The 20,962-nt window shown below is 36.8% G+C and overlaps 1 protein-coding gene across 2 annotated transcripts in view; it reads left to right on the top strand.

The window, feature by feature from the left end:
• The window catches only part of ksr2 (kinase suppressor of ras 2), a 108,015-nt gene that overhangs the window by 6,883 nt on the left and 80,170 nt on the right, over positions 1-20,962 (top strand). For both annotated transcript variants that reach the window (XM_053481548.1, XM_053481547.1), the window contains exons 2-3: positions 3,179-3,319; positions 6,526-6,676. In XM_053481548.1, the coding sequence (XP_053337523.1) occupies positions 3,179-3,319; positions 6,526-6,676 (292 nt within the window). The remainder of the gene's footprint in view (positions 1-3,178; positions 3,320-6,525; positions 6,677-20,962) is intronic.

The raw sequence follows: 20,962 nt of genomic DNA on the forward strand, positions 1-20,962 counted from the left end.
AATCTTATACACTTACAGATCATGCACAATATTCATAATGAATAGGGAACCTGAGTCTCATAACTTGCACCGTATCACATGATCGCACGAGGTCAGCTCAGCCGCATGGTTTTTAGAGCTTTCACGAGAAAGTATGTGTGTCTTGTGACATTCAGGCACTTCAGGGCTCAGTGACATCAATGTCTTTAGCATCACACCCATGACACCACACTCAACAGCTTTTTATAGAGCAGGAATATTAAGACAATTAAAAAGAAATAAGAAAAAAGACCTTGAAGAAAGTTTTGGGATACAAATACTGTACACCACTGATTGTACTTTCCTCCCAGATTCCAAAGATATGCAGATTAGGTTCCTTTCCAAATTGCCTGCTGTGTGTGTGTGTGTTTGTGTGTGCCTTTTGATGGACTGGCACTCCGTCCAGGGTGTACCCCATCTAGTGCCCTGATTCCCCTGGGATAGGCTCGAGTCCCCTGTGACCCTGTACAGGATAAGCAGAGCGTGAGCAAGTATTTTGTACCATTTATTTACTTTAAGAAGGTGCTAAATCCTGGTCTGGATCATAGTGTGTCCTGGGAACACTGGGTGTGAAACATCCAGGTTAACATGCCAGTCCATTTCAGGGCACCATGCACACACACACTTTTACACCTGATGGGGGCAACTTACTGTAGCATTGACAGTCCACCTGGGGTGTTTTCTAGGAAACACAGACGGACATGAGAAGAATGGAAGACGTGCTAGACTGCATACGGACTGTACCATGAGCTCAGGATCGAACCGAGAGCCTGGAGCAGGCAGTGCCTTCCCATGTTGCCTCTGGAGCTCATGACATACTTAACAACACAAAGATATAGTTAAGGATATAGACAGAAGATAATACAGAAACACTTAGCAGTGTGTGTGTGTGTGTGTGTGTGTGGTGGGTGGGGGTGTTCACAATGGCTGGTGTAAATGGGGATGGCGTGTAATCCAATAATCCTCTGAATTTATGAATAAATGAATAGTAGTGACGTTGTTGTAGCTGCTGTGCTTATGTTTAACATTTGGCACATTTATTCAGATTTAAAATTATTATTATTATTATTATTATTATAAAATAAAAGTATACATTTCATTAACTGATATTAACTGACTATTCAGTTATCATACAATTATCAATTATATTATTATTATTATTATTATTTAACATAATTTTGTCTGTTTTACATTTTTTTTTATATTTAAGGCAAACTTAGTCACTTTAATTCTGTTTTAGAGTTTATCTAATAATAATTAGCTTCACTTTCAGTACATGGACAACATTTCTTTAATCTGATTATATATTCCAGTTTAACTGTTTACATTGATCTAATAAGATTACTTTTGTTTACCTATTAACAGTACTGTACAAACTGCCCCCCCCCCCCCACATTATTCATATAACTTCTTGTATTTGTAATGTAGTCTTCTGAGGAATAGGTCTGCAGGTTTCCTGGAGGACTTTTTCTTCACTCATTATCAGTCCAGTCCCTGTACGTGGCATGAACCAGTGAGAAACAGGTGCAGATGATGACAGATGTTCAGGCCGGTGATTAGATCACTGTACTGGTGATGGTGACGTTTTTGGAACAGACGAGAGGGGAAATGAGGTTGCTGCTGAGATTGCTATAAAAACAAGCAATTGTAAAATTGTATCTTTGGGCAGCTTTGTCGCAGTAAAACATTCGTGGGGGTTTCTTTATTTAAGTTACATAATTTAATATAAATAAATGGGGTCGATATCCAACTTTGCTGTTCCATGTTTTTCTGATAAAAAACCTGCCTTCTGTTTTATACAGTAATTGGATACCAGAATTCATTGTTGTCTGTAATTGTTTAGATGATGTTGATTGGTTTCATTATCTCAGTGGATAATGGGTGATGGGAGCTCGTGCTTACTGATAGTACTGATCATGTATAGAAGCCAAATTTCCATCCCAGAAATGAACTAATTTTGACCCCTATATAGGGCAAAAGTGAGTCGGAAGAATATATCCTTTTCCTATTCAAAATGTATGCCAATCTGGAAACATTGATCCGACTGAGGTGGTTTCATGCACGGTGCGTTTTTTCCCCCAATTATTAGTAGAATATTAAGGTCTATGGTATGTTGTTTTTGTTCTTGGTCTGTCGGCTGCTCCCACCAAGGGGCGGTCACAGCGGACCATCTGATACGAACACGACTTGGCAAAGGTTGTACACCGGATGCCTTTTTTGACACAAATCTCCCATTTTATCCAGGCTTGGGACCGGCAGTGGCTGGGGTTTGGGCATTGGGTGGGACTCGAACCCGGGCTTTCCGTATGGCAGGAGAAAAACCTACCACTGAGCCTCTAATGCCCAATATTAAGGTCTATGTAACAAACTCAGCTGAATGCTGAGATTCCCTCGTCCTTCTGTTTCATATTGCTATTTGATACCCCTATACAGTACGGGTAAATGCTTGATCCTGATTGGTCAAAAGGTGTTGAATCATTTTCTATACTGCTTGATTCAGGGTATACATTAATGCTGCCGTTCTGATACAGTATGTTTAATAATTACCATATACTGTAATGTACAAAAACTTGTATTCTGGATGCTCCAAGGAGACAGGTTTACAAATGTGCATGTTAATGACATCCATGGAAGGAGTCTCCAGTGTCAGAGGATTGTAATCATTAAAGATTTTTTAGGAAATTTAGGTTTAAATATCATATTATGTTAAATTCTGGCTTTTTATTGGCCCACATTGATTGTTGCAGTGTTCCAAATCAGCAAACAGATCAGGACCCGATATAATTTCAACTTTGCCAATAAAAAAAAAAAAAGTAATAAGAAAAATATAGGTACAGTACATATAACCCCAAAAGTAGATGTAATAAAGAATATATTAGAATAGAATTTATTTTATTTGTTTACTTTTCCAGAAATAACATTATAATTTAGACACATTTATTTATTAATTCATATAAAGTAAAACTTTAAAAGCCAAAAAGGCAGAAATATTCAGAGCCTACCCCGGGAACACCAGAACACTGGGAGGGAGTTGGAAATACACCCCGGATGGGACGCACATGATGAACTTTTTTGTTGTAGGGGATGCTGAAGGAGACACACACTGCATGCTGGACCATCTGATTTAACTTCTTATTTCTCTCTGTGTCTGTTCTCTCAGGGTAAGCTGGTGAAGTACTTCAGCCGGCAGCTCTCCTATAAAAATAAAGTGCCCTTACAGGAGCGGAACGTGGAGCTGGACGGCTTTCCCCGTCTCACACACTGGCTCCGTATTGTCAACATGAGGAAAGAGGTCACAGAGGTGGGTACTGACTCTCAGACACACCCGTCCTTAGTGTGTTACGTCTCACAGGTTCTAAGGATCAGAAATCATGAATTTGAGATGTCTGAAAGAATTCTCTGAGCTATGAATAACTTGGGATGAATGCACGAGCCAAATAAAGCATAATTTGCCTAACACATATTATCTGGAGGCTTTAGGACACATTTAGTCTCTTTTTTATGGCTTATCTATTGTTCTGTGGTGTCTGATAATCCGCTTTAAACTCAGCACTGATTAATTCTCTAATCTGATTGGTCATGTTGATTCATTTCCTATAACAGCAGCCCTAAAAGTAGTTTCAGCTGCCAAGCAAATCACAAATATATATATATATATATATATATATATATATATATATATATATATACTCGTTCAAATATGTTATTAATAAGGTTTAATTATTGATAAAAGATTTATTGAATCATTTTTGTCTCTGGGCTTTGGTGTAGTCAAAGGTAACGATGTTTGTGATCTTTATATTCAGTTTGAGCTTCACAATCTACTGTAGCAACAGGACAGGAGTCAAGAGAGAGGTTTTTTTAAGGAACTGGTGTAATATAAATAAAAACAGAAACCAGCTAGAAACAGATAAAAAAGGACGATATTTTTCATTAATTTAAAAAAAAATAATTGTAAAAACTGCTTTTTCTTTGGGTATTAAAAATTCTTTATTACTAAAATAACTACAAGCGTTGTTCAAGTCAAACCAGGACTTGTAATGAAATTTCTGGAGACTCTTAGGTGCAGTCAAACATTTAAATGGTGCAAGCGTTTTACAGGAGACTGTACAGTATGTCCGTGAATGAATCAGAGCCAACGCAGATGTTCCTGTGAACATTTAGTGATTGGTGAACGCCTAATGTCTAAAAATCAACACACAACTTGTGAAAGAGATGCATCTGTCTGTGTTAACTGTACAGACTGTCGTTCACCAACACCATTCGCACATTACAGGAACTTGGCTGGGAGTTATTGCCACATCCCCCGTACAGTCCTGACCTCCATCCTGATTAAGTGCCTTTCTTAAGCACCCAACAGCAGCAAAACCTGGCAGAGCTGGGGCTCAAACTGCTGACTTTATAGTGATGGGTCGTTCATGAACAAATGGTTCTTTTTTAACGAATCTTTAACGTGATTTAGAAAAACGAGTAGTCTCATAGAGTCATTTGTTCATTTTTTTACTGGGCGAATTAAGAATTAAGTAGTTACCTCTCGAGTCTTTTGGTCTGAATTGTTAATTCTTTTGTCACGTGACTCCTATAGTCACTATGCAGTGCAATAGATTCAAAAGAACAAACAACGCGGACTAGAAGACACATGAGAAGAACCGCTCAATTCTGTTTCATGTGTAATTCAGCGCCTATGAGAGTCACGTGACAAAAGAATGACCGATTCGGACCAGAGGATATGAGGGGTGACCTGCTTATTCTGTTCATCCTAATATGTCCTTAGCTGCATTGTAATATTTCCATTACATAAGAACGTGGACGTGTTGGGGGTCTGTTTATTCAAAAGGTAACATTTTATTTTATTTCCGATCAAAGGAACAAATTGAACTAAATGACTCAAAGAAAAAAAGATTTGTTCATTTTGATGAACGATATTCAAAGAACCGAGTCCCTCAAATGATCCAAACTTTGCATCACTACGACCTTAACTAAGAGCCTTAACAGACTGAACCACCACTGCCCTGTTTATACCTTTACAGTTCCAAAAAGCAGTTTATTTGTTTTTTTTAATGGATATGAGAAAATCGTATAAGCAAGCTGAATATATTTTTTTATTTATTTGTCTAGATCTCTTTTCTCTCCTGTGAGCCTGACAGAGACATGTGAACGGAAAACATTTATTCAGAAACGATAAATTGTCTGAAGAAAGTAGATTTGAATGTAAAAACTGTAATGTAACACTGTAAAGACTTTAGACATTCTGAATGATTTTTCTTAATGATAAAAAAAAGTTTAATCATTCAAAGTCTGTTTTTATTCCTTTGATTAACATAAGTGTTAGAGATTGAAAAAAAAATTGAATTGTGTAGTAAATTACGTATTGCCATGTATTGATAAAAACAAAGCAAAAAAACAACAACATATTTTTACATTTATAAGGTTTAATTATTGATTACATAGCAGAAGTTTCAGAATGGCGCAACAGAAACACATTTTATGGCGTTAGGTTATCAAAAATCACAAGTGTTAAAAGCCTCCGATCTGCCTTTTTCTTCAATCTCTGTGAGCGAATTAGTCTCAAACCCACTCATTACACATGCTTACACCCGTCTCACACCACAAGCGTAAATTAGTCGAAAATTGTTAGAACCGCTCAACCTGCACACTCACTGTCAAGTTGAGTTCTGACATTTCAAAATTTAAGACAAATGTAATATCGAATCAGGATATTTATAAAATCGTGTTGAAATTTAAAATAGTTACATTTTATCTATGTCTTAGCATAATCAGCTACATAAAGTTTGTGGATTGAGAATTCTTTTTGTCCTGCTGAATACAATGGTGTTTTGTTTCCCCCTGCTGGTGACAAGAAGGAACTGCAGATAGAAGGATGGGTCTGGATAGGGGTTTACTGTGCACAGTGTATAAAACTCATTTTGTGAGATAAATCCTCAGATTTAAATAATTATAAATTATTAATTATAATTTCAAGATAGTATATATTATTTTATTTGGATTATTATTTTACACCATATACAATCGGTTGTATATGGTTTAAAATGTTACTTTCTTAAGCAAGCAGTTGTATCTTTTATAGGATTTCTTTCCTAAAAGATGGATATATTAAAATTGTAGGTATAGTTATTTTTTTATATTTGCAGGATTTTTTTTACCAACCATATACAAAACTCTTTAGTCACTTTTGCTAGATGTGACTAATGATTATGTGATAATAATGGATGTAATGATTACATTTTTTATGTCATGCTGAGGGTTAATATACGTAATATAATATGGTCTCAAGATAAATAGCTTAGCTCATGGAGTTGTTCATACAGTTCATTTTATTTAAGTGTTCCTTTTTTATTTTATGCATTAAAAATTGAATTTGAATTAAAAATGAAAAATTTCTGTTATCAATAAATATAATATCTGTATACGTTAACTCATTAATGCATAGTGTTATACAACATTCTATGTGCCATATGTAACATTCGTTCTGCCTGTGTGTCGTAGGAAATCTCGCCAGGTGAGTTGACTCTCGAGTCGCTCTTAGACATGTCGGATGGAGACGTGTGCGAGACGCTGCAGAAGTTTGGAGCGAGTGAGGACGAGTGCGCCCGCTTGAATGCCTCCCTCACCTGCCTACGCTCCGCCCACAAATCAGGTGAGCACTGAGGGTTTGTTAGTAAAGGTTTCAGTATAGTGTTACGGTGTATAGATAATGCATTGGGATTATAGTATATAAATGTGTTTAAGGGCTTGTTGAATTTGCCTATATTTGTAGGAACTAATTTCTGAAGCTATATTAGAACAACTGTTTGGATGTTTGGATTATTTGTGCATTGGGCCAAAAAGAAAAAAACAACATGCTTTTGCAGTATGTTTTACTGATATTGTTTGTTTGAAAACAGTGACACCTGGTGGCCAAGTTAATACATCCATTGTAAATTAAATGTATATACCTACATTGTGATACTATGAAAGGATTAAGGGCTGGAGATATAATTGAATATTTAGAATTATTTATAACATTATTTATATTTATGCTTTAAAAAAATATTTTACGAATTTTTGAATTTATGTTTGTTTGTATTCGCTTTATCCTGAAAGCACGACATTGCGAAGCAGAGGAGAAATTAGAGAGTAAAGAATTAAAATACATACAGTATTACAATATTGTATGAATTTGACCTGGTCTTAAAGTTCACTCACTTTTCTATATGGAGCAAAAAAACATTCTGGGCCAGCCAAACATTTCGAGATGTTTTTGGGACTCGAATAAAAAGGATCAGGATTTGAAATATCTTTTAATTTTGGAGACCTATAAATACCAGTCATAACTGTGATGATGCTGTTGATTAAACTACAAATTTTTGAGATCGCATTAAAGTAAACATACTTACTGTTTACTAAAGTAAACATACTGCCTAAATAAATTAATAAATAGGAACAATTAGATTTTTTAAAAACATGCATTCTTTTACTTTTTGTCTCAAGTTACCTCTACTAACTGGGATGAATATATGTTTAGAAATGCTGTCATGCCAGTGCAACAAGTGTATCAGTATTTAAGGATGTTGGAATGGAGGTGTTACAGGTGTGTATATATATACTGTATAATGCAAGTGTAACAGGTGTACACATTTGTTTATGTTTAGTATGTTTGGTTACACTGTGAGACGGCTGTTACAGATGTGCATATGTTCAGTTATGCTGTAATGCAGGTGTTACAGGTGTGTATATGTTTAGTTACACTGTAATGCGGGTGTAACAGATGTGCATATGTGTAGTTATGCTGTAATGCAGGTGTGCATATGTTTATAAATTATAATAGTTACTGTATGGTACTTGTTAAGTAATGATGTCATGCAGGTGTTATAGATTTGTATGAGATATGTAAGGGGATGTTTAGCGTATACACAGGTGTAAGCGATGTTTATATGTTCAGCAATGCTGTAATGCAACGTGTGTTTAAATCTTTAGATTAGTATATATGTTGGTTTGAGAGTGGTGTTAAGAGGGTTGGTGCAGCAATGCTATTCCACCACTAGAGGGCAGCACAATAGCATAAAGTAAGACATTACTTTTTAATGCTAAAACTAAATACTGATGCAGATTATTTTGAGCTTCTAATGCAAGGACGAGAGCTTACCTAAACAAATACAGAACACATTGTTTATGCCACCAACGGTGTTTACGTATCTTCTAATAAATTTTACTGCGAGCATTTATTCTAATTGCCTTTTCATAGAGTACAGTATAATCATAAACCTGCAGACTGTATGATTTTCTCCACAACTGAGGATATATTTGAAGGCATCCTGGTGGTTGATTTGTCTATATAAGCAACTTCAAGAGCACCTAAAAGGTTTTATTAAATGATGCGAGAATTTTGATCAATCAGAAGTGAGTATCCCGAAGCACTATAGTGTATCACGCTCATACTATACATAGCAAAGTAAAGTTCAGGACTTAAGAATGAATGCAAATTTACAAATGTGTTATGTTTTTAAAAATAAAATTTATATATTTGCAGCTTGTTTTTAAAAACATAATTTTTTTAAAATTATTATCATGAAGCCTCAAACAATATACAGTAGATTCGTTGTGCTTTTGCCACCAGAGGGCAGTAGAGGACTAGTCATATCCACATGATGTGCTAGTCATATCTACATGATTTAACACAAACAGAAAAAAGATAGAAAAAACTTTACTGTCATATTCCTTAGCAGCAGGATGACAACACCGAGGTTTTTCCAAACATTTTACTGAAGCTGAAGGTCTCAGTTGCTTGAATTCTGCTTTCCTCATGGTGCATCGACAGGAAGCACTACCACCTAAGAGGATGGTTTGAATACATTAGCAGACACTTTTAGCTTCTTCAGTCTTTTTTTGTCTGTCAGGTCAAGTTTTTATCCTTGTCTTGCTAAAGCGAAACAATTGTCTCACAGAAAGACACACAAAGAGCGACTGTGCAGCCCCTGATGCCTGAGCTACAATAGTGGTAATTATGGGAGACACTCCAGCGTATGTCCTCGCTGTGTCCTGTAGGACGCCAGCAGTAGGTGGACAGCACAGGTGTCATTTTGACATCACAGATGTCTTTTATTGGTCTTTTCTCTGGGTGTTCTCGATGTGTGATCACATGGCCCATTGTCCCTGTTACTAAAACCCCGGATCTCCAGTACTATAAAAAAACAAATAATGAGAAAAAGAGTTACAGTAGCACAATACTTTACTAACAGCATCCAAAAAAAATAGGCAGAGATAATACTAATTTCAAGGATGATTTTATTTAAAGGGTCCATATTTTACTACTTTATTGCGTTAACACAGGTCTCTGAGCTGTCTGTTAGTACCCCACCTGAAACTCTCTTCAGATAAAACTATAAAACTCTGTTTCACTCCTCCTCCATGTGCGCCATTTCAGTGTCTATGCCTGAGCCACGCCCTTCCAGAGAAAATCAAAGCTGAGTAACAAGCTAGGAAAAGGAGATCTTCTTATATGATGTCACATCAGGGGGAAAATCTAATTGGCTTGTTTAAGCCCTGGACAATACAAAAAAGATCCTAGAATCTTTCATTACAGGTGCCCTTTAATTATGTTTAGTTTTATAGAGCAGGTTTAATACACTTCTTTTGAGCTAAATTAATAAAGTAGAGTGAGCGCTAAGAGCAAAAAACAAGGGGGGCGGGGGGGGGGGAGAAAAGAAATGCATTCTGGGAATATTTGTGAATTTGCTTATTTAAAAGAAATCTACTAAAATATCATGACTTCGCCGATATAACCTGTTTGTTAGTATAAATTTGATATTTTTTACAGAAATGAAAACAAAATCACCATCAATGAACAATCAGGAAGTAACATACAGTATTTTTAATAGATTTGGATCAAAGTAATGCCGTATTAAAGTCGGAAAAATCTGACCCGGTCCGGCCAGATCGTTTTCCCCCCATTGGAATAAATATATTCTTTCTGCGCATGGTTCCTCCACCCACATGGGGTAATTTTATGTGGGATGACTTTCTTGATCAGTAAACCTTGTGAGAAGGTTTACTGGCTCGACGTTTCATACTTAGTAAAGCTTCAAACCAATCATAGATGAGACTGAATTCTTGTAACCAATAATGATTTAGAAGCCGGGATTTATCCAAAAAATAGGAAGCCTAATCTAAACCTTTAAAATTTTACTTTTTTTTCTTCTATATAATTAAAAGAAATGGTTTTATATACATCAATTCATCAATGATTATAAGAATAATTTTATCAATAATAATAATAATAATAATAATAAAATGTACATTATTCTTCATCAGTCTCTCTTTAAAAATTAGTTTGCCATGATCACTGGATTAATTTCTTTCATCTAGTTATCCAAGAAATCATCTTTTTTAAACAGGACAAAATGTGCCGGTGATAATAACAGAGCCCCATGTGGAAATCAATTATAGCAATTAAGTGTCATTTACTCTCACATCAACTTTCCACAGGCGACTCATCTGTTAAACACTGCACGCTTATTAACTCCGTACCAAAGATAAATACAGTTTATAATCCCTCCGTGTGATGTGTACTGTCAAAGGTTAAATCTCTTCTGACAGGTTTGTCGCCATGGAGATGAATCGTAGCGCGCGGTTCCATCAGCGACCTTGTTTTACTCATCAAGACACACGTTGACTTTTTAAAAAATCTCCCGTGTTAAACAGGGCCACGTGCCTCAGAGGGTCTGCTGTGTGCGAAAGTTCAGGCTCCCCCTCGAGAGACAACAGCGTACAGACGCGTGAAAAAGTAGCGATTTGACTTTTATTCTTAGAACTTTAAAGTTGCTATAGCCTGAAATAAACTTTCTCCGTGCTCAAGTGAGAAGTCTTAAGTCCAGCTCCACTGTCTTCACTGTCAAAAATCATGGAATAAAAAATATGGAATGCCATTGAGATCAATATTAGATAAAATATGGGCAAATAATTGAAACTGACAAGCAGAATCTTTAATCGACAAAAACCCACAAAGCACAAAACTCCATTCACACAAACCCGAGGCGGGAATCAAACCTATACCCTTGAGGTGCAAGGCAACAGTTCTAACCACCTGTCAGTGAAATATCAGGGGGAATTAAAGTTCATTAATCATAATCAAGGTAAATGCTCACTTAATCTTGACATTGATATTGAGGTCATATCCCGAGACCTGCCGATATGAATTAAATTGCGATAAAGTATGCCATGATACATTTTTCTAAATTACCTCAATCATTTATTTTATGTAAAACAATACTTACAAACCTTTTAAGTATATTTAATTAATTATTTTAGTTTCCAAAGAATTTAGATTTTTCTGTCCAGTATAAGCTGATTTTTCTTGCTCCCACTAGGGGTCGCCACAGCAGATAATTCTATCTACACATTTTGATTTTGCAGCAAGTTTTACTTCTTGAAATAACCCACACATTTCTATTTAGGCCTGGGACCGACACTAAGGGTGTGGGTCATTGCCTGGGACAAGAACCATGCATGTGCACACGTCTATATTGTTGTGCACATTAAATAAATTTTTATTAAGGGATTTGCTTTTTAAAATGCCGCGCTGGAGTTTTGCAGGCGTCATGGTGTCTAAGTGGTTATCACTGTCGCCATGGATCTCCAGGGTCTGGGTCCGATTCCCGCCTCGGGTCTGTGTCTATAGTCTATGGTCTCCCTGTGCTTGCAGAAAACCAACTGGCGTGCATACATCTTGGTGAAAAGTGTTTTTGAATCAGTTTTGATGTTAGTACAAGTGAAATTCTCTGGTCCTAAAAGGTAAACTATACAGTAGTACCTATTATAATATATTATAACATTATCATGGTACTTCTGACAGTACCATGATAATGTTATAGGAACCATAGGACTTTATATAGTAGGAGGGGAGATACAGTACTATGGCACTTGATTGGGTAACTATGGTGAATTGGTGAATACCATGGTACTTACTGCAGCAGGTATCTAAAATAGTGTATTTTTACACAATGTACAATTTGTACACACTGTATATTTGTACACACGATACACTGTACAATACACTGACAGTATGAAGACAGTACAAATTCGTAACATTCGCGTTATGAATTTCCGCGAACACGAACAGACCGCAGTCCAACTTCCGGTTTAAACACGGAAGTAGCTCACGTGTATTGTACAAAAAAAAAACACTGCAGTGCACTAGATACCAATATTTACAATTATATACAATATTATGTGTAAGTGTATGTATAAAATGTCCAAAATTATATTGTGTGTGTGGGTTGGGGATGGGGGGGTTGGATGGGTGCGAGAGGAATGAGTCGGCCTCTCCGGCTTCAATGAATCAGTCCGGGAGCACGATGATGGATAAGCCGTCCAGTTGGTGAATAATCCTAATTTTGGAAAATCCTCAACCAAACAGAGTTCACAGTCCAATACAGTGGAAAACAGCTCTGAGATAAAAAGGTGTCTGATATTCCCCTCCCGATTTAAAGGCATAAAGACAATATTGTTACATTTTACATGTAAGATTTATTTCCTTAGCCGCGGTTACGGTTATTAGCCACATAATGTCAGTGTGAAAAAAGGGAACTGATATAGTCAAGTGGATTGGTATCCTTTACATTGTATATTCATGTCGAGGTCTCACTTTGTTGGACTTAAGAACAAATCTGACTTACGAACGTGCTCCCGGAACGGACTCATTTATAAGTCAAGGACTACCTATATTAGATATGCTAGTACTCTAGATAGTACTGTTATACCAAAGTACCAAAGTATTGCTTGTTTAAACTTTGGAGAGTACCATAACAGGTATAAATTGTCCCATACTGTACTGTATAAATATTACCATTAAATAATTACATATAATTACAATTTATGTAATATACTGTGTTTTTAATAGTATCCTGGTACATGCTCCATAGTACAATACAACAATACATGGTAGAACCGTGTACCATACCATAGTACATATACAGTTGTACCAAAGAATGTACCATGGGGTGGTACTGTCAAAAATACCATGGTGCAGGTACCACAGGACTACCATGGTAAAATTTCTTATGAACAGGGTGAACCCTGTTGGCATTGTCAGCCGTATTTAAACAGCTTTAACCTACTTGTAAACCCCATCTGGAAGCCAACGCAAGGATAAACCACTAAATGAAAAAAGAGAGCAGATGTTTTGCTTTGGAAGTACTGCAAGCTCTAATGAATAGTCGCAGGCTGTTGCAAATATTTGTGTTACCCCATCATATTTCTAATGCCTGATCCATTACTTGCTGCTCATTACCCAGTCTTGTAGGCACAAATGAGCCAAAGAAAACACCAAACTTTTAGACCGCGCGCTCTTCAACCGTCTTGTCGTTCTAATTAGCAGACGTTTTGCACCTCTGAACCGCCGGAGACGGTTGTGGAGGTTATCTTAGGTCGTTCGGTTTCATAACAGTGTCTCCCCGGTTGTTTTTTGAGAGTTCTTTTTTTTTGACTGAATGCTAATATCTGCTGTCTTTTGTGTATTGCACTAGCGTGAGGACATGTTCTTGGCTCACTTGCAGACGTGTGAGGTGCCGTTGCCAGGCAATATGGCAGGAATTTACCTCTCTTCTTATTCATTTGAAGAAACGTCCAAGGAATAGTGTTTTCTACACCGAGCTTGGTGTGTCTTTATTAGCAGCAGACAATGGGCTATTCCTTGCGAAGTGCAGTTATTACCAGCAGACATTAGTTTTCCTCTCGCACAGAGGTCCGGCACAATAGCGCTATTCTTCGTGTTTCATTAGCTAGTTCGTGTTTCCCAGCGTGACCAAGGTGAGAGCAGAAGATTAGCAAGAAAACTGTCATCCCTTTTGTTTCTATTGGTTGCTAGAATTTAGGTCTAAGCGTTAAGATTTGTAGCATGAATTAAACATACAAAGATTATTTCAAAAGTCTATAAAACATTTTCAATTAAAAATTACAAATATGCAGAGTTTTGTGTATTGGTACGAAAGACAGCTAACAACTTTGCCCTTACTTTGTGCTTTATTTGGTACCTAAACAATTGGGACTATAGCTCTATCGCAGGTCTCTCTGTACCCTTTTAGGGGACCATAGAGCATCTTGTATGGCTTTACCATATAAAATTGATGGCTTTTTCTCACCGTTACTTTGTTACTGCGCCGTAGCTATTGACTACGTTGCAGGGATTGTTTTTAAAACCAAAAAACATGTAATGGGACCTGGGCTTAATGTGGCTAATTCACCACTGACTGCAGACTTCTTGGGACTCCTGGTGGACAGGTGATGTATTACACTGTGTGAATGTTACTGCTGCAAATACTATTCACGAACAATCTTTAAACCACAAATGATCCCCCCCCCAAGAAAAAAAAACATTTCATATTATTAATGAAACAAGAGTATGATTGTGCAATACAAAATACAATAAGTTCTTGACTTACGAGCGAAGTCCGTTCCAGGAGCACGTTTGTAGGTCGGATTTGTTCGTAAGGCTGAAAAAGTGAGTCTTATACACCTTTGACACAAATAAATGTAAAGCGTGACAAAACAAACATACAGGTTTTTGGTTTTGGCTCTGCACGAGATTGCTCAGGGTCAGCTGACCTCATTTACCGCTACATGGTGTTTTCTGCGTGCTTGAATGGGCGCCGTTTTTTCTCAGAGCCTTTTTTACTGTAAACTCTGTCTCATTGAGGATTTTCTGAGTTTAGGATTATTTAGGACAACCATTTTCTATCATTGTGCTACCGGACTAATTTATTGAAAACGGTGAAGCCGACTCTTTTTTTTTGCACCCCCCCCCCCACACACACACATACAATATACTAGACATTTTATACATCCACTTACACACTGAAAATATTGTATATAATTGTAAATATTGGTATCTGGTGCACTAGTTGCCCAGTGTCTTTATTTTGCTTTATTTTGTACAATACGCCTGAGCGACTTCTGTAAATCGTTTGCATCTATGAATGTTCGTAGCTCGGCAGTCCATTCATATCTGCGGAAAATCCGTAACTCGAATGTTCGCAAGTAGGGGACTTACTGTACTCACTTGTAGTGCGAATTAGTAAAAGTTAGTGCGAGTAAACAACAGAATCTAAAGCAATAAATTGATGTTGTGCAAGTACAACACATAAATAAAACACAACATACAGCAGATGCTAAGGTTGACATTTGTTAAGAAAAGTCTTCAGGCTTCAGTAGATAGGTAGGTGTTCCACCAGTGCGGAATTAGGCTTCATTTTAAATTAATTATAGAAGATAGACCTAGTGTTATTATCTTCTGCTTGGTTTGAACAAGAAGCCGGAGGCACTTTTCTGATATACTAAAGCAAGAATCGACACATAGTCTGTTAATAAATTAATTTTATTAATTAAAAAAAAGCAGTAAAACTTTATAAATATAAATAAATAATTAATTCTGTATGACGTGACCGTGCTTGATCCTGTCCAACAGCCCCAAATTCCAACTCCACCACCATGTAGAAGATGTCATACAGAATTAATTATTTATTTATATTTATAAAGTTTTACTGCTTAAGGACCCAACAGTGGGGACCTGACAGTGGCAGGGCTCAAACCCCTGACTGTTCGATTAGCAACCCAAAGCCACATTATAGATTCATTCCTTGATTTCCCTTCCATTTTCCCTGCTGGGGGTTGCCATAGCAACAATTTAAGCAGGTCAGTCCAGACTCATCCACCTCAAGCCACCTCAAGGGTCATGCTTGTAAAGTACCCAAACTACTAAACGTTCTTCCTCTTAATTTAGAGAAGCCATGGCTTTCCTTCAAGGCTTTCAGGGAGTTTTAAGCTGTTCACCCCTGTACGCTCTATTCCTTACCACATTCTTTCTTTCAATACTTACAGCTCACAATCATGGGTGACCAGAGAAAAGGGATGCAAGAATCCCAGGTTTTTCATCTACCAGTCAACCCTCACCCAAAGGGACTCTCTGTTTCTCCAACTCTTTTCTTCTCCAATTTTTAACACCACATCACATGATGTAGAACACCCAGGAAAGGCTGAAGGCTCACACATGTTTCCTTTAAGACATACGAAACCAGCCAAGCGTATCTTTTCTGACTTGCTGGTTCATAGGGCAGTGTAACACACTCTGAGAAAAGCTCTATCTGCCTTCTTTTGCATACATGAGTTGACAGTTATGCACAGTTGGCTAGTGTTATTATGATTGACAGGGGAGACAACATATGTCATTCCTTACATCTGGAGAGCATGACAATTTTTGCTCTCTTTGTCACCCATGTACATTTCGCGGTGATTCATCAAGGATTCTGCAAATCTGTAGGATGAAGGGAAGCCAGAACTGGAGAGATATGTTCTCTTTTACGGGTAGATGTTAAGAGTCGAGCAGCAGCGTTTTGGATCAGCTGTAGTCGATGTAATGCTGCCTGAGAAACCCCGCAATACAAAGCATGTATTGCCTAAAGTACAAAACAGGCTTAAGTTTTGCCAAAAGCCTTAATTGAAACTGGACCGAACCACAGCACTAATCTGTTTATCAAAAATAACCCCCAAATTTGACGGTGTGGGTTTAACATACTGCTCCAAGGCTCCTAAATCCAGAGGTGGAACTCTGCCCCTGGCACCAAGACCAAATACCAAAACCTCAGTCTTTTTATCATTAAAATAAAAATAAAAAAAATCTGATTACATTCAATATATTCATGTAAAAACATTTCCTCTCGAAGGTAGCTCAAAACAGTTTTTTTCCCCAAACTTCCATCTAGAAGCTTTTTAATAATTAAACTTGCTGTTTAGCGTTAAATGTGTCATTATCACACGCAGCCGGGTAACCGCGCTACGATTATGGGGAGCCATTAGGGTCATACTTGGTCATACAGTATGATTAATCTGTGTTAAAATTTCAACATTAGTCACATGGGTTAATGCGTAAATACTAACAGCCCTTTAAATAATGTATTCTGATATCCTGTTTTCCCCTATAAATGAAGGAGTATAAGGTCCATGGAAGAGACAAACAGTTTTTGCAGTAAACTTGATCCTAAAGTTATACTCCAAAGTACTCCTAAGTACTTTATTAATACCAAAAGGAAATTGCACAAATATCATATAACATGCAATATAATATATAATGTGTAATGTCGTTTTGCTTTCCCAACATCCAATCCGAGTCAAGTGATGTATGTTCATGATTCTATATAGTTGAGGAAGTACATCCTGAGAAATCCTTGTTTCTCGATCTTCACTTCACCTAAACACCCTTTAAGTCAATCCTGTTCTGCTCCAACATGTCAAGCAGCAGTTGCCGTTGCAGTTCTTCTATTTTTTCGTTGCCTTCTCGCATAATTAAAAGGCTTGTTTGTGTCTCTTCCACGGTGCCGCACCAACATGTGACAAGGGTCCTCCAGCTTGCCTCGCTGTGCCCGTAGGGGTGCTAATATGGCATGTCACACACTCCTACACTCCCACCGTTCCCTGAGAGTCACTCAGAGTGCGAGCGTGCCAATTACATCGAGGACCCTGGGAGGAGAGGATGAGGAGCTTTTCAGCCTCCCTTCAGCTACTCCATCACCTCAGGAGTTATCTAACCTGTCTCGTTAATCTAATCGATTTCCTGTTTATTCCCGTAGACACACTGAATACTTTTACACCACATTGCTGAATTCCTATAATTATGTTTTTCAAGAATGATGTACTGAGTTAAAACCTTAGTCAGATGTTTGCTTGCTAGGCTGAATCCTTTTTTCTTTATTTCCCTTCTGCTGTAATTGGGTTTGAATTGTCTAAGTTTGATTTTCTCCAAGCTGGACGCTAAACCTTGTTGTAAATGATTTGTTCTTACCTTTCCTTCTGCACCCCCCTGTTTTTTCTTCTTCTTTTGAAGTCAGTTACAGTATATTCAATATATTTTTGTGTAAACGTCCAGCTCAATAAAGGTCTGCTCTTCTTTCTTCTGCCTCTTGCATGCACTGAGATTTAATTTGCGCTTTCCTGCTAGTGTTAGTGTGAGCGAATGAAATTGATATAATACCAGATTATAGTAAGATGTACTGCTGTACTCTATTTAGATCAGTAGTTATGTTGTAGTTTTGATGTAATAAAGACATTATTACATTCTGTTTAATTATGATATTACTTTACATTATGTTACTAATACATTGTTTAAGTTAAACAGATAAAATTCTTCTAAAGAATGCAAATAAAGATAAGAATAAGGGGGACACTTATTCACGAAGAAGTATATTATCTTATAAACCAAAACAAATGTGTTTTTTTACGCTTTCATGTGGAGCTTAAAAATGAAGCTAGCCAGATTTCAGCAAATCTCCCACTTCATTTACCTCGTCATACGAAATTTGCCTTTGGTTTTTAAAGAAACCGGCGCCAAGATGAATCATAAATTAGGGTTAAATAAGGTTTAATGTCTATTTATTTAATGTTTTGCATATTTTCAATTAACACGTTTTTAATTTTTTTTTAATTGTTTTTATTTGCAAAAATATGAATATAGTGTAATATTGGTAATATTTTTGAGTAGCTGGAACGGATTATCTGCATTTACATCATTCCCTATGGGAAAATGCGTTTTACAATACGAAATTTCCCCCTAAGATCCCACCTCTGGCGCGGATTGCATTTATATGCTGAGGTACCGCTGTATGAATATCCAATTATTTTTCACATGTACCTTAGAGGACCGTGAAATTATTATCTTTTCCACATATTCCAGTTAGGAGGTGGGGATCAGAGCACAGGGTCAGCCAGGATACAGCATCCATGAAACAGATAGGGTTCAGGACTTTCTGACTTAAACAAGTTAACAGTTGTGTACATATATTTAATTTCTTTGTGCTCTTAATAGCCCATGCACACAGCACAGATAAATAATCCAATAATTTAGAAAATAATGTTCATTATGTGGATTTTTCATTATGCTTGAATGAACAATCTCCCAAAAAAATGACCCTGAATATTATAATGTAAATGACTCAAGTGCATCCATCCACCCTGACATCATGTCCAGGTAGGTAGGTCCAACTTTATTGTAATTGCATAGTACAGCAACACAGTACTCAGCAATCAACTGGAGTTTAGCATCTACTAATAAATAAATAAATAAATAAATAAATAAATAAATAAATTTTTCAGTTAAAATATGAATACAGATATGAATATTTGGAACACTAACAAAGAGATGTACAGTAAATGTAGATAGTGGCATAATAATCTTTACGTGTTAATGTAACCACACAGATATTTTCTGCCATGTTTGAGAAAATTTTATTCAGATTTAGAGACCTGAATCTCATAATTGCGACTCGTATTTATTCAGCTGTGACTTGTTTTTTTCCCCTCAAAACTGTGCAATAAAATTAGAGTAAAATGGAAAGTCCTAATTGTGGGATAAATTTGCATAAAATTTGATCCTACAATACAGAAACAAGCTTTTCTAGCTATTAGTGACACTTACTGTAAATGTAGACTACAGTAATGTAGACTACTTTTTAAAACAAACAAACAAACAAACAACAACAAAAACAATTCCTGGAGAAATTGCAAAGTTTTGCTGAAAAACGGCTCTTTTACAGTTTTTACAGTACTTATACAGTCTGTGAGTCAAGTGAATGTGTGTTTGAGTGGAGAAGGAGTGGTTTAGCACAGCTAGCCCAGCTAGCATAGCAACGGCCCTGTCTGCAGGCTAATTCACACTCAGAATGTAGAACGATCTCTTGCTTTGACATGAACAGGAAGATAAGCGTGTGGGTTTTGAGCTTGATATCTTGGGAGATGTTAGTGCTACAGTTTTGTTTCTTGGACTGTTTTTGTGAGAAGGCTTTTAAACTGTTTCATGTGAAGTTTGGTGCGTGTACTGCAAAACCTGTGGTCACAGGGGTGATTTGAAAACACTCTTGTTTTTGGTGGATTTTAGGAAAACAGTAAGGAGTCAATGGGTTCCTATCTGAAAATTGGTTTTGTGTCAGGTCCCAAACAAACATTCATAACTTCTAAACGGTTTGACCAATCTTCTCTGGTTTTTTGGAGATAAATGCTTTGATATAGGTTCTGCCCATGTGTGGAGGTGCAAAATTCAAGGAGACTCAGCACGAGAGAACGGATGATGTTTTTGCTGGTGCACTGTCTCTATACCTTGGGACCTTGGCATAAGAAATTTAATGCGTTCCGGGGATGAGTTCTTAAGGCTTTCTTATAGAAAACACCCAACAATATTACCAATAATACCAATTTCCAACACTATAATTATACTTTTGCATATAAAAACAATAAAAACAATTAGAAAAGACATGTAAATAAAGTAAAATATAAAATAAATCAACATTAAACCTCACTTTACCTTTATTCATGATTCCTCTTGGCATCGAGTTATTTAAAAACCAAACTGAAAGTGGCTTGATTGAGTAGCAGCTGAACTGCATAGTAACAAATTCAAATAAAACTTCTTAAATTTGTGTAGCTAGGTAATAAAAGCAAGATGTTTATTTGAAATTGAAACAACTTCCCGACGCTTTTACAGTACTTTGAGTCATTTGATCGTTTAACGGATAAGAGCGTCATAATATGATATAACATAATTCTATTTTATCCGCCATCATCCAAGCGGCAACTATTACGCATGAAAACATAATCCTGATGTGTTGCTGCAGTCTTCGTTCGGTTTTCATGGCGGTTTCAGGAAATAAAGCGCAAAGTGCTTAAACACAATGAAACGCCGCACAACCCACAAGCTTTTAACGCGTCCGCCTGCTGACGTTTTTCTCTTCAAAGGCTTTAATAAGAGCACAAAAAGCTCTTTATATAGAGAGAGAGAGCTTAGCTGGAACAAAAGGTGGCTCAAAAATAGCAAAAGTTCACAAGTAGTGTAGAGGGAAAAAGACTCTAATGCAGGCTGTAAATCACTGAATTATCATATCACTGGACAGAATCCAGAACCTGGACG

Source organism: Clarias gariepinus, chromosome 21 (assembly GCF_024256425.1).
Source record: "Clarias gariepinus isolate MV-2021 ecotype Netherlands chromosome 21, CGAR_prim_01v2, whole genome shotgun sequence".
Lineage (NCBI taxonomy): Eukaryota > Metazoa > Chordata > Actinopteri > Siluriformes > Clariidae > Clarias > Clarias gariepinus.